General features: G+C 39.1%; 1 protein-coding gene across 4 annotated transcripts in view; it reads left to right on the forward strand.

Annotated features, from left to right (window-relative positions):
* The window catches only part of SCAF8 (SR-related CTD associated factor 8), a 69,640-nt gene that overhangs the window by 24,077 nt on the left and 19,980 nt on the right, over window positions 1–25,583 (forward strand). For 2 of the 4 annotated variants that reach the window (XM_053382225.1, XM_053382228.1), the window contains exons 12-20: window positions 93–286; window positions 677–777; window positions 1,749–1,862; window positions 2,469–2,625; window positions 4,363–4,493; window positions 7,380–7,524; window positions 8,242–8,295; window positions 8,880–9,092; window positions 9,954–12,861. In XM_053382225.1, coding sequence (XP_053238200.1) covers window positions 93–286; window positions 677–777; window positions 1,749–1,862; window positions 2,469–2,625; window positions 4,363–4,493; window positions 7,380–7,524; window positions 8,242–8,295; window positions 8,880–9,092; window positions 9,954–11,593 — 2,749 coding nt within the window. In that variant the 3' untranslated portion in view covers window positions 11,594–12,861. Of the gene's footprint in view, window positions 1–92; window positions 287–676; window positions 778–1,748; window positions 1,863–2,468; window positions 2,626–4,362; window positions 4,494–7,379; window positions 7,525–8,241; window positions 8,296–8,879; window positions 9,093–9,953; window positions 12,862–13,904; window positions 14,015–25,583 lie in introns of those variants that run through there. The other 2 variants (XR_008329572.1, XM_053382227.1) reach the window with 2 other exon arrangements.

The raw sequence follows: 25,583 nt of genomic DNA on the forward strand, positions 1-25,583 counted from the left end.
GGTTTTTTTGTCCCAAAGTTCAAAAACCAAAATGAGTTTTGTGCTTTTCTTATGAGTGTTCTCTTAGCAGCATTAAACTGATTATTTTACAGGTCTCCAAGAAAAAGAAGGTCCAGATCACGATCTGGCTCTAGAAAGCGTAAACATAGAAAGCGTTCGCGCTCTAGATCAAGGGAAAGAAAGAGGAAGTCCTCCAGGTCCTACTCAAGTGAAAGAAGAGCTAGAGAGAGGGAAAAAGAACGACAGAAAAAAGGGTTGCCTCCTATACGGTCAAAAACACTAAGTGGTAAGTCATCTGCTTGCAGATTAATGTTTCTAAGAATAAAATAATATTTAATTTGTTATTAGTCATTCTTTCAAAAGAAGCAGAGGGTTGAGACAGATTTCTTGGGACATTTTTTTCTAATATTTCCTAATTCACTTTCCTACAATGTGTTTACAGTACATATTAGTTTTGGCATGAGATTTTACATGCTTTATGGTAAGGGTTAGTTAAGAGTAGAATTCTCTGCTTAAATTAAACAATTGTATTTATTGGTTTGATACATTACATGCCCTGTGCAAGGTCCCAACTTGCTTTAGCTTGTCTGTGGCAAAAGCCTGCGTAAAAGATTCCAGCTTAAGCGAACATATGCAGCAAACTCTTACTTGATTTATTCAATATTTGTCTTTACAGTCTGCAGTACTACACTTTGGGTTGGTCAGGTGGACAAGAAAGCCACCCAGCAAGATTTAACCAATTTATTTGAAGAATTTGGACAAATAGAATCTATAAATGTAAGTGAAATAATTAGCATATGTATTTTTAAAAATAATATAACCTTGTTTGAACAGTTGTGTACCCCCCTTAGTAGAAAATAAGGGTTAGTACATAGTGGTAAGGGATGTGGGTGATGCTGTGGGTTAAACCATTGTGCTGCTTGGGCTTGCCGATTGAAAGGTTGGCGGTTCAAATCCCTGCGACAGGGTGAGCTCCCGTTGTTTGGTCCCAGCTTCTGCTAACCTAGCAGTTCGAAAGCACACAGTGCAAGTAGATAAATAGCGACCGCTCTGATGGGAAGGTAAACGGCGTTTCTGTGCACTGCTCTGGTTTCGGCAGAAGCCACTTAGGCATGCTGGCCACATGATTTGGAAAAACTGTCTGCAGAAGCAGACAAACGCCGGCTCCCTCGGCCTTTAAAGTGAGATGAGCGCCACAACCCCAGAGTTGTTCGCGACTGGACTTAATTTTCAGGGGTCCCTTTACCTTTACCTTTTTACATAGAGGTAACTGTACTTCCTAGCTAGTTCTAGAGGAATTTAAGTAGAGTTCTGCTTACACAACAAGTCAGGTTTGCTTGCCTCTCCTTTGCTTCTGCAGCTCATTGTGGTTCTTGAAACGTCACTCCTGAAAGTCAGGTTGACCCTCCAGAATGGCATGGTGGGTGCTGAAGGAGGGGAAACTGACATAAAGTGTGTGTATGTGGTGGTGGTGGTGGAGACTGGATCACAGCTGAAACAGTGTTGTGGTGTCACCTTCTTGACACTTGGTGTCACTGCTATGTACTGGGGCAGGGCAGTGGTAAGGTCAGAGCTTTGTGAGCACAGGATGGGAGTACCAGAGACTTTGACTGATGCACAGCTCTGCACAATCCTAATAAGTGGCAGCAACACCAGAGTTGAGAGGATAGCACCGTCCCACCATGATGGCCATTCCTGATTCCTAGCCATTAGTTTACACTTTACTATTACTTGACTCTTGCTTATAGATGATCCCTCCCAGGGGCTGTGCGTATGTCTGTATGGTTCATAGGCAAGATGCCTATCGTGCTCTTCAGAAACTAAGCTCTGGATCCTACAAGATTGGATCTAAAATTATTAAGGTACGTCTTCATATTATTCATCTTCAAGATAAATTATAGTAATTGTTTGCTTTCATATACAGTGAAGAATACAACATTTCATGGTTGGTAATACCTATAGTTACTGAGAATAAATAGGAATTTCTTGATACTCTGTAGAATAATTTTCTTACCAAGACAGTGATTAGAATTACAATTGGAATATTTCAAAATGGGAAATCAACAGGAACACAGTTTTAAAACACCAATTAATATAACTTTATGGCTGGCGGTAACAGTATCTGCATTAGAGCATCATTTGGGGGGGGGATTGGTATAGGGGAAGAATTTCAGGCAAGTACTACACAATAATTGTAGAGGACAAAAGGCTCAAAGAATTTGGTCTGTGCTAAATAACTTGATAATGAAGTTGTAGAAAGTATAATTCAGAAGAGGAAAATAATTACATGATGGTGAAAGAATTCATTTTAATTTGGATATATTGAAGGTTTATCATAGCAAGTTCTTCCATCTTATGAACAATGTAATGGGACTGTTGGTTAGTATGTTTGAAAGGAGATCAAAAGCCTGGTAGAAATGTTAGTTGTGATTTATTTACATAACTATTGAATTGTATTCTATTTTCAGATTGCATGGGCTTTAAACAAAGGTGTGAAAACTGAATACAAACAATTTTGGGATGCAGATGTTGGAGTTTCATATATACCTTGGGAAAAAGTTAAATTGGATGATTTAGATGGCTTTGCAGAAGGAGGCATGATTGACCAGGAAACAGTAAATAGTGGTAAGAATGGTTTATTTATTTTCATCTTTTGTTACAGAAAAATGTGTTTCCGAGATACTATATGTGCCCATTAGAATGATAATGACAGGTGTTTTGTTATCATACTAATTAAGAGGTAGGCTAGCAGTTGGCAGTCAGACTGAATCATAAAGTCACTAGAAAAATTCTATCTTGCACTAGAATGATTGCCAGACTAAGACTGCAGTCCTCTATACCCTTCTTTGGCAGTAACTGCCATTCAGCTCATTAGGACTTACTGAGTAAGCTTCTTTAGGATTGATTGACAATACTAAACTAATTCACTAAGGAGTCAGTTACATAGGGCATACTTGTATATACTTCTGAGTAAACATGTAAGTCTAAAACTTACCATATTAGATCTTCTAAGGATGGTATAACAAAAAAACTCTGGTTAATGGTTTTCAACAAACTGTTGATATAAGAGTTTCTAAAACTATCAGGCACAAATTGTTGATTGCCTTCACTGTAGATTCAACGAGCAAGCTTAGTAGTTCACATCTAGCTGTACATAAAAGTTTTCATGAATTGGCTATGACCAGGCAGTTTTTCTGAGCATATCTCCTTATTCTCCAGTCGTTAAAAAGATTTAGGTTTCATGGAAAGTATTCTGAAAATGTTTTAATATTTTCAATTTATTATGGTGGACGATGAAGTGTTCGGATTGGGCTGTTCCTCTTGCATGAGACTCAGGCAGAAGCAAAGAATTGTGGGAGGTAGACCACTGTTTTGGCTGTTATTTATCTGAGCCCTCTGTAACTCCTTTCTTTGTTATTCTTAGTTACAGTCATACCTCATGTTACGTCCGCTTCATGTTAGGTTCTTTCAGGTTACGTCCTGCGGCAACCCGGAAGTACCGGAAAGCGTTACTTCTGGGTTTCGCCGCATGCACAGAAGTGGCAAATTGCAACCCGTGCGTGCACAGACGTGCCGCTGTGGGTTGTGCTCTTTTCATGTTGTGAATGGGCCTCCGGAACTGATCCCATTCGCAACCAGAGGTACCACTGTACTTGGCAATCTTCCTCTTCTTAATCTGTTTGTCTGATACTTTGTCCTGTCTTTGTTACTGTTTGCTGTCTGCCCTTTGATTTGTCCTCCGCTGAGGTAGAACAAGCCCCCCCCCAAAAAAAACCCCAGCCTCCCTGCTATACATCTTTTGCTATTCTGTGTTTGGTGTTTTACTTCTATTTCCAACTAATTATTTGCTTTTGGTCTTTATTTCCTGTTGCTGGCAGTTGCTGTTTCAGCGGTTGGACTGCCATTTTCCTCAGTGATTTTTGCGGCGTGGGCTACCTGTTGCAGCAACCACACGCTGCTTTCTTAACAGTTTCTTACTGTATACATTATATGACATTCTTTTTTCTTTTGCATTACATTGTCAGGAAGTGGATGGTATATATGCCTGAATTTTATTGTGGGGAGTTGATTTTCTTTACTCTTGTTCTTCTTCACGTGTTAGCCGGGGGGAGGTAGGCCCTTGTTTTTAATTTAGTTTTAGATTTTTGTGACCATGCTCCTGCTTGGCGAGTCTGAAAAACTGAGGAGCGGTCTACCACACACAATTATTTGCTCCTGCCTGAGCCTCATACAAGAGAAACAGCCCAGTCCAAATACTACATCATCCACCTAATAAATCTACTATTCAGGTAAGACCAATTGTCCTTTTCTTTCTTTATTGAAACACTAATTAAATCTTATTATCTTGTTTCTTTTCTTAAGAATGGGAAACTGCAAGAAGCTCAGAGACCACAAAAGAGCCTGTGCAAACAACCCAGACTACAACAGTTGACAAGACCACAGCCGTAACAACCCAAACAGAAACTTACACACAGTCTGTCACTATGCTACAGGTTAGTATTGGACTCGATTCTGTCTTTGCTTTTCTCATCCAGGAAAGGTAGTCAGACATGGAATGGGTTATATTCTGTGTCAGCAAGCAGAACTTGAAATTTTCTGGTTTCAAAAGTTTTTACTCTACCCTTCTCGATTATTGCTGCCATCTAGCACAAAAGCCTGACTTTTGCAGGCTGCAAAGCCAGGCAGTTTTTGCTTTCCCTTTTAGCAGAGACTTTTCTTAAGGTTTTCTGACCTCTTGCAGTTTGTAGGAGAAGTCCCCCTCATCCCCCATACCATTTGAAAAGAAGAAAGTGAAGAATTGATACTTCTGTTATGGGGTCTTGGCATGGGCATAGTCAGGCATTATGTTGGGGGGGCAGAACTGAGTTATCTGTGACACGATTGGTCAGTTAAGCATTTTTATTTCTTTTCTTGATTGGGGCAGCAGCTGCTCCCAACTGCAACCCCTTGACTATGCCCATGGATCTTAAAGCAAGTTGTCCAGGAAGGTTGCTATCCAATAAGCTGAAGGGCTGCCAACTGCAGAAGGAGGGGGATATATGCTAAAACAGATAGACTACAGGTCCAGCCCTCAAGAGAGCACTCGGCTAGTAAGGGACCACTGATATAGTCTGGCAAAGGATGAGGGTTCCCAATCTCCCCAGCAGCAGTGGGAAATGACCTGCTGCCAGGGGATAGGGGATGACAGTAGAGTAAGCCCCCCTAATAGAGACAGTGGACATTCCATCCCCCCCATCTTCCATTATAATTTATAAGTCAGAATTAACTCACCTCCAATTCAACACACTTTCCCCAAGGATGATCAGGATCAAAATCACTCTAGCTTTGATGACACAGAATGAAACCCCTTGTGCTCATCACCAGTGGGCAGATCAGAATGCTCCAGAAACAGGAAGGTGTATAACAGTCTCCTCCAATGTTTCCTGAGCTTGCTGAGCAGCCAGATAACATGGATCACATCATTGTGTTCCTTCTTGTTTCTGGAGCATTCCTATCTGTTCGCTGGTGGAGAAGAGGGGCTTTGTTTAGAACTGCTGTCTGATCAGGGGCTAGAGGGCTGCCAGAATAGGCTTGGTGGACCAGATTAGGCTCATGGACCAGCATTTTGCCACCCCTAATTTACAGTAAATCTCTCTCCCTGCATGCTCACTTTCCCAATGCTCTAGTTAGCCGTGAGTTGAAGAAACACCCAATTATTAGTACTCCATAATTATGAGTATCTTTTATTGTCTATGCAATGTAAAGTGACACTTACTATACACTTTTAACCATATTTATTTCTAAAGGTTGTGCATCTGAAGGAAAGCACAACCTGGATATATATATAGAGAGAGATTATTATTATTATTTTATTGATTGATTGATTGATTGAATTTATATACTGCCCTATACCCAGAGGTCTCAGAGCAGGTCACATAAAAGATCAACATAAAAATCACAATATATATAATCAAAATAAAAATAACAACCCAATAACACCCTAAAATATGCTGCAGGTTTAAGATGGTCTGAAGAGATATTTATTTAGTATATACATCCCTAAGTCCGAAAGCAGGCCTAGCATCCAGGTGCTTTCAGTGCTGAAAGATTATGATTGTCCTTTTCTGTGTGGAGGTCCCACTCACAGTCATTAGCATGGGCACTTATTTCAGCCTCTTGACAATCACCACAAAATGGACCAGAGGAAATCCTTCAGTAGAGTCGAGCTCTAAGCACATAGTGTTAGTTTTATTCAGCTCCGGCCCTTGAGCTGATATGGCTCATCTTGCCTTGAGCCCAGCAGAGTAAACATCCCAGAGTCCGCAAACAAATGAAGCAGATATGGTGCTACATTGCCAAGCTTTATTTCTAACCTATGTTGAGAGCATACAAATATACATCTTGTCTCTGTGAGAAGCAGAGAGCAACTCCCAAAGAAACGAAAGAACAAAGAAACAGGAAACCAGTGAACGTCACATCCAGTCTCCCTTTCCCGTGAGAATCCAACAGTATCTGCACTGTGGAATGAAAACAAAGTCCCATGACTTGCAGCTGCTGCTCAGTGAGGGAAACAGAAACTAACACATAGGTGGTAGGCAAGTGTGACAAGAATCTCCTCTGAACATCTAAGGATAAGTGGTTGCTTTTAGACATCCAGTTCCTATTTTCTCTCTGGATGAGCTTGAAAATTGGATTTCAATTCAAAATCCTTTATTAGGCATAGAAAATTGGATTTCCTGTGAATTTTCATTGTACACTAATGATGAAAAGGCAATATTCCCTGCCGGTCATATGTTATTAGATTCTGCTCTGCTCACTGCGGGGTCTCATCAGATCTGGGAGTTTGTTTTTGTGAGTTTAATTGTTTATGTTTTTGCTTAATTATTTCAGGGATCTCTTTTTCTCTTACTTAGTCATTTGTTTCTTTCAATTAACCAAAATACCTTTGAGTTAGCTTTTTGTGTTAAGGACTTTCTGTATTCACTTAAGCTCCAAAATGTTGGGAAATTTCAGCCAATCAGACATGATTTTTAGGCAATATTGATACAGTACAATAGTGCTGGTTGGCTGTTAAGTGACAGTGTAGGGGACCCAAAGTCCCAGATCACTCTGTTCAGTGGAGGAGATCAGAGCAGTGTACAGTAGATTTAGTAAGACGTGACACTGCAAGATGGAGCAGGCTTAACAGCCTTTAATTCACATTTTGGAAGACCATAGTTACTATTGTCATTGTGTAGATTTTGGTTCTAATTATTACTTATACATCCCAATACTAGGCATGTTTTCCACAGGAAGTACTGCTACATTCAGTGAGACTTACTTCCCAGTAAATCTGCATAGCCTTAAAATAACGGGATTATGTAAATATTGAAGACATACTTTACTTTTCTCCTAAACAGATTCCTGTAGCTCCATCTGCGCCAGCAGTTAGTTTAGTACCACCAACATTTCCTGTTACAATGTCTGTCCCTCCTCCTGGCTATAGTCCAATTCCTCCACCTCCCTTCATGAGAGCAAGCTTCAATCCTTCACACCCACCTCCTGGTAAGTTACCTTTATATAATTTAGACATAAATTTATGCATAAATTCACATAGATTGATCTGATTAAAAGATCCATACTTGGATGTAAACTTCATTGAATCCTGTGGGATTTGCTTCTAAGTATGCATACATAGGATGGGCTGTTGGAGTTAACTGACGTATGTTTATTTAACTTGTAATGCTTAAATGATACTCCTTTATGTCATTAAAATTTATACACCACTTGATTGTAAAAACCTCAGAGCGGCTTACAAGAAGATGAAACAATAAAATAAAAAACCCCATACAACTGCACTTTAAAACACAAAAGATGCAAAACAGAATATATTGGTTTAAATAATACCGCTTGCTCATAATTTTAATTCAGTCGAGCACTTGCATATACAGTTGTACCTTTGTTCTCGAACGGAATCCATTCCGGAAGTCCGTTCAACTTCCAAAAATGTTCGAAAACCAAAAAGCAGCTTCCGATTGGCCGCAGGAGCTTTCTGCACTCTTATATCAGAAGCCACGTTGGATGTTCGGCTTCCCAAAAAAGTTCACAAACCAGAACACTCACTTCCAGGTTTGTGGCATCCGGGAGCCAAAACGTTCGAGACAAGGTGTTCGAAAACCAAGGTACGACTGTATGCAGTGAATGTTGTCTTCTATACAAATAAGTTATTCAGATCACTTTTGCTGGCTTTGTCTATTCAGATTTATTCTTTGTTTCTTCTAGGTTATTTGCCTCCCCCAGTTCCACCACCTGTTCCACCGCCAGTAGTTCCAACCCGTAAGTTAGTTTATATCTTTCCTTGTGTCTTCAGTTTGGCAGTGCTCTTTCACCAAACTCCAAAATGGCTCCTACATTTAGAGGACAACTTAAAATACATTTGGTATGTTTGTTGGAGGGAGCTACTGATGAGAATTTTAAAAAAAAACCATTAACTGTGTTGTGTATTTATATTGGAATATGTCCTTTGTTTTTAATTGTATAGATCAATGGAAATAGTTGTAGCTCAGGAGAAACTTGCCAGCCTCTATGATAGCTACTTTGATAGCAAACTGTTTCTAAAATGATTTGTTTGCTTGTAAGGTGAAGGCAAAGTAAATGTGTGTTCATTTTGTGCTGCTGTAAATGGTAGCTTGATAATACTGCAAATAACATATTTAGTCTATAGTTTAGGATTACCAGATTTTTTTATTACATCATTTGCACATACAACTATATGAAAAGAATTCACTGTGATACTGCAACATAAGCTGCAATCTTTAACACTTCTACTAGGGCACAAATCCTATTGAATATACCAGGACTTCATTGTGGGTAGGCATGCATAGGGTTGTAAGAAGTTGTATGTGTGTTCTGTTTTACAGCTCTTGTACAGTCTTCGCTACCAATTGCTCAAGAGTCAATGAAAGATTATAGCAACCTTGCTCTACCAGTTGGCACTGTTTCTAGTAGTCTTACCACCCCAACATTATCTGCTGGAAGTGCTTTTACTCCTCTGTCAAGTAACAAGTCAGATTTAGATGAAAAGGGATCCCATCTTGCAGATCTTCAGATTTCATCAAGTGAAAACAGAGCTGGTAAGTAGCCCAATGAAACTTTGCTCATAAAGTTTGTACAACTAGAGTGGTCATTTCTGCATGGGTATTCTAAAGGGGTAGTTCTTGGAGTAGCTACTGGTGCCAAGGCCACATATTGTAAGGTGCTGATCAAATAATAAAATGTCCCCTGATTTTAAAACTCACAGTGCATAGCTTAGCTTTCTACATGACATGTTGGTTTTGAATGTGCAACAGATGCAGACACAGCTTCTTAAACACTGTGTTTCTCTGAGACCAAGAAACATTTTGCTTCTTTTTCCTGGAGGAGTAAAAGATGGATTCATAATGTCTAGAGCTCCATGCTATCTCATATGGAACATAGTTCCTGTTGTTTCCTACATTCTGGAGTGTTCTACAATAAGATCAGAGTACATGTTACTTTCATTAGCGTTACAGGCCTTTTCAGTAGCATTCATGTGTATTTCTTGTTCCATGTTGGCATTTTACAAAGAATGGCACCAAATTTTTTAATCCCTTTCTGTATTCTTTTATATTTTATCTCAACTCACATGACTAGGTAGAGGGAAATATCTCCTCTTTTGATTTTGATTGTGTGACACCCTAGTTAAAATATTTTAGGAGTATTTTTATTATTATTTCAAATCCTGCTTAATTCAGTCTGTCCCCAAATTTGAGATGCTGGGTTTACTTTTTACAAATACGATTTCAAACAGATAAGAAACCAACTGATAAATGTTGATCTTGGTTTAATCTAACTCAGAGATGAAACTGCTGCAGTTTCAAGCAACACAAGCAGCTGATTAAAAAAAAGAAAATTAGCTATTTCATAGTATGTACTCTTTTTTTCTGCTGACTTAAATTTTTGTATTTGCCTTTCAGTTCCAGATGATGTTTCAAGCAGTTCTGGACTTACTGGGGGAATGCAGCCACCAAGTGTCTCAACCAGTTCGGGGCTTGTAGGGGGAATACAGCCTCCTAGTGTCTCAAGTAGTTCTGGGCTTGTGCAGCCAGCCAGTGTGTCAAGCAGCTCTGGACATTTGACAAGAGTTCAGCCACCTAATGCTTCAAACAACTCTGGGCTTTTGACGGGTGTCCAGCCTCCAAGTGTCTCCAGCAGCTCTGGACTTCTGGCAGGACTCCAGCCCATGACTGTCTCAAGCAGCTCCAGCCTTCTCATGGGACTCCAGCCACCCATAGTGTCAAGTAACTCTGGACTTTTGTCAGGAGTCCAGCCACCTATAGTGTCAAGTAGTTCTGGGCTTTTGGCAGCACTCCAACCACCTATTGTCTCAAGCAACTCTGGGATTCTGGGATTGCCACCACCGATAGTCTCAAGTAGTTCTGGACTATTAGGATTACCACCACCAAATATTTCAAGTGGCTCTGGACTTTTAGGGTTACAGCCACATGCTGGAATTCAAAATGTACCCCATTTAACTATTGCTAGTCAAAGGTTGCCTGGAATGCCTCTAGTAGATATCCGCTCAGGACTAATGCCACAGCCACCTGGGCCACGATTTCCTCTCCTGCAGCCTGGAATACCACTACAGCATAGCATTCCTCCTCCAGCAATCCTCGACCCATCCCTTCCTCCGCCTAGAGCTTTCCTTTCAGGAGATTTGTTTACTCAAACAGAGAGACCATTTGGAACTTCCGGTAGACAAAGTGTTGATAACATGTCGAATCCAGATAAAAGGTTGGCACTTGGAGATGACAGCATTCAGCAAGAAGGAGATAGAGACTATCGCTTTCCTCCAGTGGAAAATAGGGAGAACATTAATCGGACCTCTTCAGTGGATATGAGGGATTCAGTTGGAAGGCCACCACTAGATCCAAGAGAAAGTCTAGGAAGACCTCCAGTAGATGGAAGAGAACATCTTGCCAGGCCACACATAGATTTAAGAGAGAACTTTGGAAGACCAGGCATGGAAGGACTTGGTAGGAGAGACCATTTTGCTTTCAATTCAGATAAGCACTGGGGACAAAGAGGAGATTTTGATGAAAGAGAGCATCATTCATTTCCTACATTTGGTGGTCTTAAAGGCTTCCAGGAAGACCGAGAAAGGTATCGTCAAACAAACTACAGATTTGAAAATCGAAGTGGCCCAACTTGGAACCGGGGACTTGAACAAGACACTCACAGAGACTTTGATGATCGCCGAAGACCTTGGGAAAGGCAGAGGGACAGGGATGACAGAGATTTTAATTTTGGCAGAGAAATTAATGGAAACAGATTTGGGAGAGAGAGAATACAGAACAACTGGATACCCCCTCCACATCCAAGAGCATTTGAATTTTTTGAAGGTGGCACATCTCAACAAAAGACTGACAGTGTGCCCCAAGTTAATGGTGAAAATGCAGAGACAGAGAGTCAGCCACCTGCAGCGCAAGTACAGGGTGAACCAGAACTTTATGAAAAGCTGGCAACTTCAAGTGACACAAAAAAAGAGAAGAGTGACACAGAAGCTGAATTAGAAAGTGAACCAGTGGTAGAAAGCACAGAAACTGAGGGGACATAATCATCACTCAGTAGGTAAAAAGATACCTTTTGTAAAGTTGTCATCTCTCTCTGTAATAGATGAATTGCTGACTGGACCTTAGTAGTTCACTTTTGTCTGCCAGAATTAAGTTAATCTAATGTTCCTGTTCATCTTTCACTTAAATAGCTGTACAACTGACCTGTATAGAAAATTGTTCTTAATTTGAACATGGTAGGTAAACTTTCCTTCTTTTCTTTTTTCTTTTTTATTTTTTCTGACAAAACGCAAACTTGCCCCACTTGCTTTTACTTCACAATGATAAATAACAGCTTGTCAAACAAACAAAGACTTCCTATGGAAGAAATGGAAATTTTTAGATATTGCTATTAGGTTGGCCATGGAAATTGTTATACTTGAAAACAGGTGCTGGTGTATCTTGTCCAGGTTTTTAGGCTGCAGCAGAATTTTAAAGCATAGGCAGAGCTGTGATACTATATGTTCCTACAGTTTGGCCAAAAAGAAAAAAGGAGCATAAATAATACAGAGAATGGTGTGTTCTTGATATTTCTGCATTATAGTCTCTTATTTCTCAAAAGTACGTGTCTGTGATTTGTTGCTCGTACTGCAGTGGGTTAAAAAATTGAAAAAATAACATACATTTTAATGTTTTTTTTAGATGCCAATAAAGCATTATTTGTTTGATAAGCATTCTAGGTATTGTATTTTTTATATACAATCTATAAAATCCTGAATGAAATGTGCTTTAGCTAATTGTTGCAAAAGGTTTATAGTACTCTTGTAAGACCAGTGCAACAATTAAATATGCTACAAAAGCATATGCCTTTCTACTTAAAAGTAAATCATGGAATCGCATTAGTTTGTGTATAACATGTGTATGTAAATATTTGTGTAAAACTGTATGTAGATACCACTGCTTCTGTGTGTGATTGTGTATGTGCACACACTCACAGAATAATGTAGACAGTTAAATAAAACTGAAATGGAATTAGGTTATAAAATGAAAAATTGTCTTTCACCTTCTTTAGATAGCAAGAAGATGATAAAAGCTGATGTGACAGGTTAAATCAAATTAACATTTGCTCTTCTAAATTATGATTGCTTTAGAAGGTGGAGTCCAATATACTCTGAAGGGAGGGTGTAAAGTAAGATTTTAGTTGTTGTTTTTTTAAAAAAAAGTGTGGTTATGTTCGAAGCAAATATTGAAGAAAATGTTTGAATTGTCCTTTTTTTGTAATAGTTACAGTGTTCTGGATAGAAAGTGGTAGCATTAAAATACTTTGTGATTATCTTCTTGCAGTGAATATCTGGTCCATGGTTGTTGCCCAAAACATAATTGAACCTCTTTAAGAACAAAATGAAACAAAACACTATTAGCTTATAACAAATAGCTGGCCACTTCAGATCATCCTGGCAGCAATCCTATATTTGCTTACCTAGGAGTGAAACTTTCTTCTGAGTAGTCATGCATAAGATTGCTCTATTACTAAAATGGCTACCATGCCAGTAATTAGCATCTTATATCTGTTAGATGAGGCCGCAAAAAAAACCCCAGGTATCTGGTTGTCAATCTCCTTAAATATTAGGTACTACCATCTAGTAGTTTATATTTTTAGCAGACCAGTTTCTAAAAATTTAATGCAGCCCCAAAAATGTGATTCTTTGTACTAAAAGATGAAAATATTTGTAGGACCTGTTAGTTGCCAAAAAATAGACAGGTTGGCATCGTACTGTCACATGGTCCTTTTTTTAAAAAAGCAAACTTTATTTTCTACATTTCTTATTCATCCTCTCGCAATACAACCTGGTAAAAAAATATGGGTAGAACTCCGTATTACTCCCCTGACATTCATCAGTAGAACAGAAGGCTATTTGAAGCAATTTCCCCTTCCTGCATAATCCTAAAGTCTGTTCAAGAAGATTGGGAAACCTTCTAGACCAAATTAGGGAGGCAGTGCAGGCTGATGGGGGGAAGAGCAACCACCACAAATTGTCTTCCATTTTGCTGACAGATGTCTTCTGTTAGCAAAGCAATGCTATTTGGATCCCACCTTTTAATAATAACGTTGAGAGTGTTGCAATAAACTAACATTTTATGTAGAAAATAATTAGAGGGAGAAGCAATTCAGGTCTTACAAAGTTAACTTTTTTCCCTAAGAAGTTGAAAGAATGCAATACTTGAAAAGAGTCCGTGAATAACTAGAATACAGCCATTAATAGAAGGTATCTTTTTGTTGCCATGATGTTTGGTAATTGCTGTTTGGGAAGGGAAATCCAATTTACAGTTACATTGCTGCTTAGGAAAGCTTGAGTTCTCTATCTTTCATTCCAGAACGGAAACCTGTACACTATTGTCTGTTGATATACATTAAAAATGCACCAGACTGTTGATGGTCTGGCTGTTAAAATGGATTCAGATTCATTGGACTTGCACATTTTAAGGTAATTTTCAAATTGTAGTGAAGGAATTGGGTCACTTTTATTGACACACCAGTGTGATCCTGCATGTAATCCTGAAGGGTTTTTGTGTGCTAATCTGGAATAATGTAATAGGTTGAATGTCTTTGCATTTCCCTATTTTGGGAGAAAGATTGTTAAATATTCTTGCTGGAACTGGTGTTATCCAGATTCCATCAGTCTGGATGTTTGTCAAGTGTTAGATTCTGGATAGAAAGTTTGGCCTAAGTGATGAGCCTTGATAGGCAATTCTGCAGGTCTTTTAAGACTTTAACGGTTAAAATAATGAATGTAGCAACACTGGTATTAGTATTTAACTGATTAGAATCTGTACATCAATACAATTGCATACAGAATGGTATATTTGTGAGTACTGTCGCTTATTATTGGAATAGGCTAAGTAAGAAAAACAAGACTCCTGCCTTTTATTATTCAACAATATGTATGTTTTCCACCAAAGGTTTTAGTTATGGTTAAATTAGTCTTGAGTTGTGGCATTCTGTTAAGACAAAATTCAAAAATTGGGATCCAAGTCTGCTCTCTGAGTCTTCTAGTTGAAAGGATCTGTTTTGTTCTTTGTGATGCTAGCTAGAGTCAATAGCTTTAGTATAGTGACTAATCTGTCAATTAGATCATCAGCTTTAATGGCAAACTAAAGTTTTCCACCCAGATTGTTCAGTAACGTTGAGGAAGTGTTGCTGGACAGATCTTTCTTCCCTGTTATTTTCCTGTTATTTTGTACCCACACATAGCAGATATTTTGCATTTTAGGTTGAAATTGCTAAGGGCTTTCTTTTAGTAATATGGCACAGTCAAGTGAAGCAACTGGCAGTATTCTTTCACTGATGGCATAATGGCTTTTAGCATGTTAAATTTGACTGTGATGTGGTGTTATAATAGGAAATATATTCCAGATTCCCAAATAGGTAGAGAAAATGTTTTGCAAATTTAATTGATCAATAAAATTATTCTCCTACAACTCAATACTTTGACAGCACTGCATGAGGATTAATAAAATATGCTGTTTCATTCTGTTTAAAATAAGCTAACTCATATTGACCATGAATACACATGGAATATTACAGCTGACAGTCCATGCAGTATTTTGCAGTTTCTTAGGAAAATGCATTGACAATCCCCAGGAAGTAAATTCTGTTGGTTAAAATTGATCTTCACTCAGTGACTACATTTGAACATACATAAATTATCTCGACATCTGATAGGCATGGTTCTGATTCTGTTGCAGTTCATAAACCTGTAAGTCATCAGTAACACTTTGCATAGTTCCTATAATTAATGTAAAATCATATGCTCATAATCAGAGCTACTTTAAACAAAGCGCATATTTGGATTATTCATCTAAAACCTCTTGTTTCAAATCACAAGTGATTAAGCCAGTAGACTTATTTTTTAAAATATGTAAGCTGTTTTAAGACATCAGTCAGATTATTTAATAATAAAACTTGATTTTCTTTGTTTCCTGGTTATTACTCTTATAGCATTGTTTGTTTAGAACTAACTCCATTGAGTTCAGTGGGGATTGCAGTCTTGGCATTCAATGAAACATAACCTCTGGGGCTTATGCTTGTTCACTTTTAAATTAAGCTATCTTGGTCTTATTTATGGAGTACAGCTGATAAGTTTTTGCACTCCCTACAAATGTGATTTTCAGAAATGGCATTTTGAAAATTATAAGCAGATATAATTGTTCTTGAACAGTTTCTCAGGCAAGGAAGTACTGAGCTAGTTTACCTCTGAAACCCACAATTTCTGAAATTTTTACTTTTGAAAGCTCTTTTGCTTTTTACCTCACTTTTCTCCACTTGGTCCTCATGTTTGTTGTAAATCATACCCAGCCATGGAACGACCTGAAAAGTGAAAATGATGTAACAGCAATTTTCTCATGCTAAGCACCAAATAACCTTTGTGTATTTGTACTTTTGAAACACTGCATATTTTTGTAACAGATCAGTTCTTCAGTTTATCATGAAGCTTGGGATTGGAACCTTTAGAAGCATGGATAGATGGAAAATTTACAATCCCAAGCTAGATGTCAAAGCTTGTGTAAGCATGCAACATTTCTTGTGTTTCCCTTTCCTGTCCACTTTCAGTGCATACAGACATTAAAACTACTGTAGAGTTAAATACATGGCATGCAAACAGCCCCAGAGACATAGGGAAGAATGATGCGTAGTTTACACTGGATCACCTGATTCAGGACTTCAAAGTATATATGGGATAAAGTGTCCTATTTGTTGGAGTAGTCACAGGTGTTTTTCTGCCAGACCTCAAGCGACTCTTAAATAGAATTAGTTGTAAGTGTTGCTGTTGTCCCACAAAGTTACACATGGTGACAAGATGGAGCAAATTTTGAATGGAAACTACTCTTTTATGTTATTTCACTTACGTTTATGGCCAGTGCTGAAGAATTTTCTCTTAATGCATTAGAAAAATAAGTAAAATACCATAGGTCTGCCATAAATTGAATGTTTTGAAATACGCTTGCCCTGTGAGCAGAATACTCTTGCACTGATTATGACCTAGAACATTGTGTCCTTAGTTTAATTCTGCCAAAAAATACTTTCATTAACCTGAACCCAGTGTAGGGCATTTTTGGTCCACAGGCATAATTAGGTCCACCAGGCCACTGTAGCCAAGCCACACCCACCAGTGCCATTCTATGATGCTAGTTGTAGGACAGGTAAGGATGTAGCTGTCAGGCTTCTGACTTGCTGTGCAAGAGGCTTGTGAAACTGTCTTGCACTTATGCACAGCTGATTGCTGCACTTACGGAGCACCATGCGCAGCAAAGCCCCTCATATACTGCTTTTCATGGGCTACACCTTTACCCACATGGTTTGAAAGTAAGTTGTGAGCAAAATCAGGTTACCTGATGTCAGAGCATCAGATGATGAACAGCTAGGGGGCCTCATCCACCTGTCAGACTTGACCTGTGGGTGGTGGGCTGAGGGAGATAACAATCTGACCTACTAGTCAGATCCAATTCCTCACCCATGATGTAAAGTAATAAAAGTGCATATAAATATGAACTAAATAAAACATATAGTTATTTCCATCAATTTAAAGGTCTTGGCTGAGATAAATGCATGAATTTTTGCAGTCAAACGTGCAGTTGTTTAATTTTCATAATAATGCTGATGTCCAATGCAGCAGCATATGGATTAAAACATTGAAAATCACAACTACAGTTAAAAACAGCACAAAAAACTAAGTAAAGCTTTTTTTAAAAATCCAGAAACAGTGAAATACAGAGGTTAAGATGTAAGGGGGAAGGGAATACATTTAGTACTCACTACCATCAGCGCATGGCGCTGTGGTCTAAACCACAGAGCCTAGGGCTTGCCGATCAGAAGGTCGGCAGTTCGAATCCCCATGACGGGGTGAGCTCCCGTCGCTCTGTCCCTGCTCCTGCCAACCTAGAAGTTCGAAAGCACGTCAAAGTGCAAGTAGATAAATAGGTACCGCTCCGGCGGGAAGGTAAACGGGGTTTGCGTGCGCTGCTCTGGTTCACCAGAAACGGTTTAGTCATGCTGGCCACATGATGGCTGTCTGCGGACAAACGCCAGCTCCTTTGGCCAGTAAAGTGAGATGAGCGTCGCAACCCCAGAGTTGTCCGCGACTGGACTAATCCAACCCAGCAGGATAGTTAGTTTTTTACTTTTCTTGCGTAGACTTTATATATGAAAGAAATAATCCACCACCAGATGTCTATGCTATTCCGTTTTGGCAATTTATGCTTACAGGATGATAAGGAAATACAGAATCTTACTGAAGGAAAATGTTGAAATTTTCTTTCTTTTTTTAGCAGGGAAAACCTCATGCATGGAAATACAACATTGACAAAGGTGTTACTACGAGACATCTGTAAATGGCTTTAGCTAAGGGCCCAGCCCCAATTTCAAATTGAAACCTCCAAAATTTGGAGCTGCTCTAGGCTGTCTCTGTTGTGTCTGTGGATGGTATTCAACTACTGCATCCCATCAGTGCAATGATTTTTGTTTGCACAATAGCACTTCCCCTGTGTGTGTGGGGGGGGGGGGAAATGTTCCGTTCCACAAAGAAAAATCCATGCGCCAGTGGAACAAGAGACTTAGCAATGCATTGGATTCTACCCAGCATCTTCTGTTGCCATTACTACACTTCTGTTGACCTGCTTAAAGTGCAGGCATGCTTGCTTCTCAGTAAGGGGCGGTTTTGGAGCTGTGTGCTTAGAGAAGCACAGAACATGGTGCCTCTGTTCTAAATGGCTTTGAGAAAGAAGTACTGGTATTAAATAAGCTTATTGCTTGTGGGGATGTTTTCCAGTTCTAGGCAATGTGGGGGCTGAGGAGGCTGCTCCTCCCCTCCTGAAGAAAAGCATGTGGGATTGAAAGGATGTTTGAGCATTTTGTTAGTCACCTAGCCCTCCTCTGCAACTTGGTCCCCTCTGAAACTTAACACATTGTTAATAATTAAAAAAAACCCCACATGGATTTGCATATGCTAATGTATATGTATAGATAGAATTTCAGAAATAATTACTATAAATGTAATGAATGTGATTCAACTGATAGGTCCAGTCAGCAGAAGGACTTCAGCTTGCACAGTGGGTCTCTCCCATATGAACTTCTTGGCTCTTTATTATGTCTCTTTGCTTTGTTATCACCACAACCCTTTTCTTTCCAGCATTATAGATGGTTCATTTTTCTATCTTTTCTTGTTTCCCCATTACCAAGGCTTGTTCCTCCTTGGATCCTGAAAGTGCATACAAGAAGTTTAAATATGGTCCAGGTGCTCATATTTTAATTTTGATGCGCAGGCAAATAATATTCTTTGGCAGATATTAGATATCATAGAGCACCGAGGACCTGAAAAAGTATCCTGTGATCACTGGGGATCCATTCTCCAAAATGTCTCTCTTTTTTCCGAAAATCCTGGGTTTCCTCTTTGCTAAAGTTTAGTAAAACTGAAGATATAAGCTCTAGAACATTAGATTCTCACTCACCATGTCACCAACTTCTCATCAGTAATTACAGTTTTTCTTCAAGAGTTTGAGATTTTAAAAATCCCTAGTAGAATTTGGAGACAATCTTTCCTCTGCGGTTTTTGTTTTAAGAAAAGACAGGTGGACACCAGCTTTAGAAAACATGCAATATCCCTGTTGATAGCTGAAATGCTATTGTTTGGGGCTCCAGTCAGTGTGAATCAAGACACTTGTACTGTAGTTGTGCTTCAGATTTGGAGATGGGAAGGAAAGTTTTTGCCTGTATGCATTCAGCATTCTGTATGTCCTAGAAACTCTCAGGACCATTTAAAAGAAACATGCAAACTAATATACCGTACCTCTGCATACCTGTTTCCCCAAGTACAGGGAAACCACTATTTTATTTTTGGGTGGCCTCATTTTGCTTCCTGACTGATAGGTGCTTAATTACCTAGTTCAGTATTGGAAGGAGTAAAACATTCGAATTACATTTAATGGTGGTAATTTTATTTATTTGTGGCACCTGAAATACATACTATAGTCTCTGTGTTGCTCATCTGACTAAAAATATTTCAATTAAGTTGATGCCAATAAATCGTGTGCTGTTAGAGAACTGTTCATGAATTCAAAGTACAGACTCATAGAGGAGGCTATTCTCTATATCAGAGGTTGTCCATACATGCCCATTTGCTTATTGAATCTATCTAAGTCAGTGCTGTGGGCTGCTTTCTTAGGAAGCTTCCTTATACTGTGTCCATAGATCCATGTGCCTTTCTCCATATCTGGTACCTGATCTTTTATTTAATTGGTGGTGCCAGGAATTGAACCAGAGACCTGCAAAAGCATGTGCTCTGCCACTGAGTTATGTTCCCTTCCAGATGCACTTGAACCCGTGGGGCTAAGCTCCTTAGAGCAGGGATAGGCAACCTAAGTCCTGTGGGCCGGATGCAGCCCAATCGCCTTCTCAATCTGGCCCGCAGACGGTCCGGGAATCAGTGTGTTTTTACTTGAGTAGAATGTGTGCTTTTATTTAAAATGCATCTCTGGGTTATTTGTGGGGCATAGGAATTCGTTCATTCCCTCCTCCCCCCCCCCCAAAAAAAATATAGTCCGGCCCACCACATGGTCTGAGGGACAGTGAACCAGCCCACTGCTGAAAATGGTTGCCTTAGAGGGTATTCTGGCTCTTACACAATCTGAAAACAAACCTTTTCAAATGTAAGAATAAAGTGTGCTTTTGCTATTTGGGAAATATCATCTATCTGAATCATATCCGCAAGAAGTGCACAAAAGATCCACCACTGTGTGTAAATTTGGCTGTGTCAGATTGTTGGGAGACATGCGACAAGCATGTAAACTGTTGGGAATTCTAGTTGATTCATCAATACAAGGGGACATTGGATAACCACAGCATTGATTCCCTAATATGAGATGCACATGAAAGGTGACTAATGAAAGTTGTCAAATTGCTCTTGAAAGGGGTGTGTAGATGCTGAAGAAGTGAAGCAGTTAATGTGGATGTACAGTTGGGAGTTTTTGAAAAAGGTATCTGAGCTTGCTTTTGGTTCTTTATCTGACTTCATTATACTTAGCACAAGTACACATGGCCACCAGAATGCTATGTTCTTCAGGGCTATTTGTTCATTTTGATACTCCCTGGTGCATGCAAACCATTTCCCATTACTCGCTGTCCTACAAGTCATCATTACACTGGTACCTCAGGTTACATATGCTTCAGGTTACATACGCTTTAGGTTACAGATTCCACTAACCCAGAAATAGTGCTTCAGGTTAAGCACTTTGCTTCAGGATGAGAACAGAAATCGTGCTCCGGCGGCGCAGCAGCAGCAGGAGGCCCCTTTAGCTAAAGTGGTGCTTCAGGTTAAGAACAGTTTCAGGTTAAGAATGGACCTCCGGAACAAATTAAGTACGTAACCCGAGGTACCACTGTATGTCTGAAACAAAAGAAAGGGCAGCTTTTGTGACACTTTAATCAGCATTGAAAGAATATTCTCTTACTATTCTTTAGGGTAAGACAAAAGGCAACAAATGTTCCTATATTCAGGAAAGGACTTCCTAAACGGGAATCCATTTTCCCTCAGTGACATCATTTTAGTGCATATTTTCTGATTGACCAGGATAACCCGTGTAACTAGTCCAGGACGTACTGCCCTCTCTGACTTAGTTGTGTTGCCCTCCATCAGGTGGCTTTGTAGCTAGCTACCCAAACTGGGATTACAGCATTGTGTTTATTATATTGTCGCTGATTGGCTGGGATCACTCTGGAAAGGAGAGAGCCATAAATGGTAATTGAAGAAGCATCATGTGGGGGGGGGGGCAAGTACCCATGGATAGCAGGGATGGATGAGTAATCCATTTAGTCCAAATACTGAAGCAAAGTGACCTAAATTGCCAGACTTGCTTATAGATTTTGGTTCTTGTGCTGCAGTTTTTAGTCCAAAAAAAACCCAATCCATTTTAGGGGGGAAATGCATTAGAAAGTATACAAAAGGAAGGGGGAAGACTGCATGCAAAATGCCTATATAATGTGACCAGTTTAAGTGTTTCATGGTTGGTTGGTTTTTTTAAATGTACAAAACTTGGGATGGATGAACCTATGATTGAACACACTCAGAACTGATATAGAGTGAAAATAAACTCATGTGTCCATTTGTAAGGAACAGGATCAAAAAAGGTGAAAATGTAAAGGGTATGTCTACCCACTGAGAGTGCTACTTTCATTTTGAAAAGTGGAAACAGAAATTTTCAGCACAGTGCTAACACTACATTCCTTCAGTAGCCTATAAACACAAGAGGTAGGTTAATGCCAGCCCACCTGTACAATATTTGGCTAAAAATAGAAGTGAAAGAGCTTAGTTTTGTTGTATCTTATTTTTGAAGGCTTTAATTTTTTTTAAGAAACTTGATAGGCAGCCAAGAAATGGTACATGCCTTTTCTTACATTTCCATTCCCCCTTCCACCCACAGTGTGCGTAGCCTAGCATTATAATCAAACCAAGTATGCATTAAACTGTCATCCCTTAAGGGGAAAAATGTCTTCTGATAGGGCCTGAAAGTGATCTCAAAAGCAATTCCTAAGTTTTCAATTGCTTCTTAAAATATAGCTGCTGTAAATTTTGCCCATAATTGCCTTTCACGTTTTCATGAAATATTTTCTGTGCAGTAAAATAGAATTCACCTCACAGTTGTAAAATGAGAAACAGGGGCCAGCAGGAAAGATCGTTTTAAAGAATCGGGTATAAAGAGGAGACCCTTGGTTCAGTCGTGGGAAAATTGGGATATTTATGTCAAGAGAGATTTTAGACTATATAAAATGATTGTATCAATGATACAATTTCATGGAAGAGACATTTACTAAAATTATGTGTGTGTTAGTTACAAAAGGAAATTGACCTTCATAGCTGTGTATCTGCAGCTTACCTAAAGATTTACTGGTGGTGTCTTATTCTTAATATATGGAATTACACTGTAATTAAGGGGAGGGGGTTTCAGTTGAGCTTTCTGTAATATGGCAGAATTATCCCTCCTATTCAGGCAGTACCATGGAAAAAGCATAGAATGGCAACTAACAGAATAATATCTAAGAAATGGCATGCTATTGTCCAAGCTATTAAAGCAGTTTGAATAAGAATCCAGTGCCTGCAAATAAAACTCACTCCAGTCCATATCATCTGTTTTTCTGGCTATTGCTCTTTTTTACCACTGCTCTTTTTTTACAACAGCAAAAAAGAAAGGAGATAGGGAGATAAAACCATAAGGACAGAAAAGAAAGGTAGCTGTAGTGTAGTGTGAAGAAGAAAAGTAAACTGGAAAAAAGCTATACACCCTCTTCTAATCTTTTACTCATTCTGCATCATTTTTTATCATTAACAACCTGATCTAGTGGAAGGTGCACTTGGTATCTCTGCCATTCACCACTGACTTCACACAGGTCACTGTGACACATCCCAGTGTCAGTATGTGTTACACGTCTCAGTATCTTCTTCCAAAATAGCCCAAGTGTTTCACCATATGCAATAACACTTGCTGATCTTTCGGCATCTTTGTACAGCTTTTTTTAAATCTTCCTCTCCAATCCAGATACCAAAGTCACATGTTGGCTGTCATTATATTCAGCATCATTTCCAAGCAGCCTTTGAAGAGCAGGATCGTTCCATTGCTGTCATCCATTTTAGTTCATCATGGCTGCTCTCATGTTTGCTGAAATTGATGGTTCCTTGGATCTAGCAAGACCCAGGTTAACATTTTGAGATGTGATTGTTGAATAAAGGACATTTTGAATATTCTGGTATAACGTAGCACACATTTGTACGGTATCTCAGCTCTTGTCCTAGATAGATACCAAAGTATATCTCTATTTGTCAAAGATAGGCTTGAAAGCAACATTCTGCACATGCACCAGACTTTTCAGGCTACTCCTTGCCAATGAACCTCCCCAAATTCTGCTCTTGAAGTTTAGTGGATTCTTCTCAGCCACATTTGATGCTGTGTAAGGGGATGAAAAAGAAAATGGACAGCAAACTATTTTGCTGTCTGACCTAGGACACAAGAACTTTATGCCACATCAGACCATTGGTCCATGTAGCTTGTTACTCTCTCCACTGATTGACAGAAGTTTTTAAGGGTTTCAGACAAGAGCCTTTCTCAGTTGAACATGGAGATACTGGGGATTAAAATGTGAAGCTTTGGCATGCTCTACCACTGAGCCGTAGTTCTTCCCCACTTCAAGTTAATCAGACGTTGATTTAAAATTATCCTGGATCAATATAAGCAGCCAGTCTCTTGGGGTTCTTTAAAAATATATTAAAATTAAATTAAAATAAATGACCAGTAGCACCTTAGAGACCAACTAAGTTTGTTCTTTAAAGTTACTCAAGTTACAGTGGATCATTGCATCCTTGCACTGAATTTTGAGCTCCATATAAGCTAAGAGGCATGGAGTCTCGTTTATGCTGTCCGCTAACGTCAGCTGTAAATTAATCACTTCATTGTGTAATCCAATTAGATACTGAGATAATTGAAAAACTGGTAGTATCAACACACAGCTTCTCATGCAAATAAGTACCTTGTTGTTTTCAGGGCTTAACCCTTGACTCCTTTGTACTCTTTTTGGAAGATTCTTTTTATTCATTTCATTTCATTCTGTTTGTGGCGTGCATCTTATGGAACATCCTGGAGCAATAAAAATATCAATGATAAAAGAACACAATATCATATATATCAAATCCAGTACCTGGTGGGAAAATCTCCACTTAAAAGACCTTTTGAAATAGGAAGGTCTTCACTGAAAAGACAAAAAAGACACTGCTGGTCTGATGATGTAAGAGGAGGGAGTTCCAAATGGTAGGTGCCGCCACACTGAAAACCTGATTCCAACAACATGTGGAACAAACCTCCTGATGAGATGATTGCTGCAGGATGCCTGCTTCAGAGCACAGTGAACAGTTGGATGTAAGCGGTGAGCCCATCTTTTAGGAGGACAAATTTCATCAGTACTTCTGTCAGCATTGAAAGGCACTAATAAGATAATAAATTGGATTAATGTGACTTGAACAAAATCAAAGCTGTAAGACACTGTAACACACATTTCCAGGAATTCTGTAGATTTAGTCTCTGATCAACGTGACTTGCAATGATCACATTATTAGCAAATTTCTGCTTTGGTTGTAAGATAGGAGATAATAAAATCCATTTTGCCTTTTTTTAAGAATACATTTCTGCATCATACTGCTGGTGTAGGGTATTGATATCAGGTTTGTATAACAGTAGATATCTGATCACAGATTTAAACAGTAGTTTAAAACATTAGACCAGTGCAAATTATTTCTTGATTTGTCAAATTGCATTGACACATAAGGGATTTTAAAAGAAAATCACAATTGCTGTCTCCCTGAAAGCAACCAATTCAAAACTGCTTAGTGACAACACCGCTTAGAGATAGCTGATTAAGCAATATATAAATTATTGAAGTAAATGGACAATAAATAAAATGACAAGTAACCAGTTCCTTTAAATAGCATTCTTTGGTTTATTCTGGACCCCATGCAAATTTTGTCAGTTTGTTGAACCCTCAAACTTGCATATTTTATACTGTATAAAGATTTTGTAGTGCCTAATGAATGCTTTGGTAAGAGTACAACAGTTTTTCACCAGTGATCTGGTTCATGATAATATAATCCCCGAAAAGCTCCAATCGTGTCCTGTTAATACTTTCTATATCTTACCTTGAAAGCTGTGTGGTCGCTGCCACTACTGTGATTGCTCCCAAACCGCCCTCCAGAATAATTGCATCTGTCATTCCTCCATTAGGATCCCAGGGTGGAGCATAGATCAGCAAATAATACAAATAAAATTACAACCATGGAAACCTGCAATAGCGTCAGTAAAATACAGAATTCGCAGTGCAGCTTTCAAAGAATAACAGGTCATCAGCCAAATCCACCCTTCCCCAAAGCCCCTGGAAAAACAAGTGGATCTTTAGCTTTTGGTGGAATGATGTTGGTGTGGGGCACAAGCACATCTCTGTTGGGATAGTGTTCCACAGCCAGG

The sequence above is a fragment of the Podarcis raffonei genome, chromosome 3, assembly GCF_027172205.1.
Source record: "Podarcis raffonei isolate rPodRaf1 chromosome 3, rPodRaf1.pri, whole genome shotgun sequence".
Taxonomy (NCBI): Eukaryota; Metazoa; Chordata; class Lepidosauria; order Squamata; family Lacertidae; genus Podarcis; species Podarcis raffonei.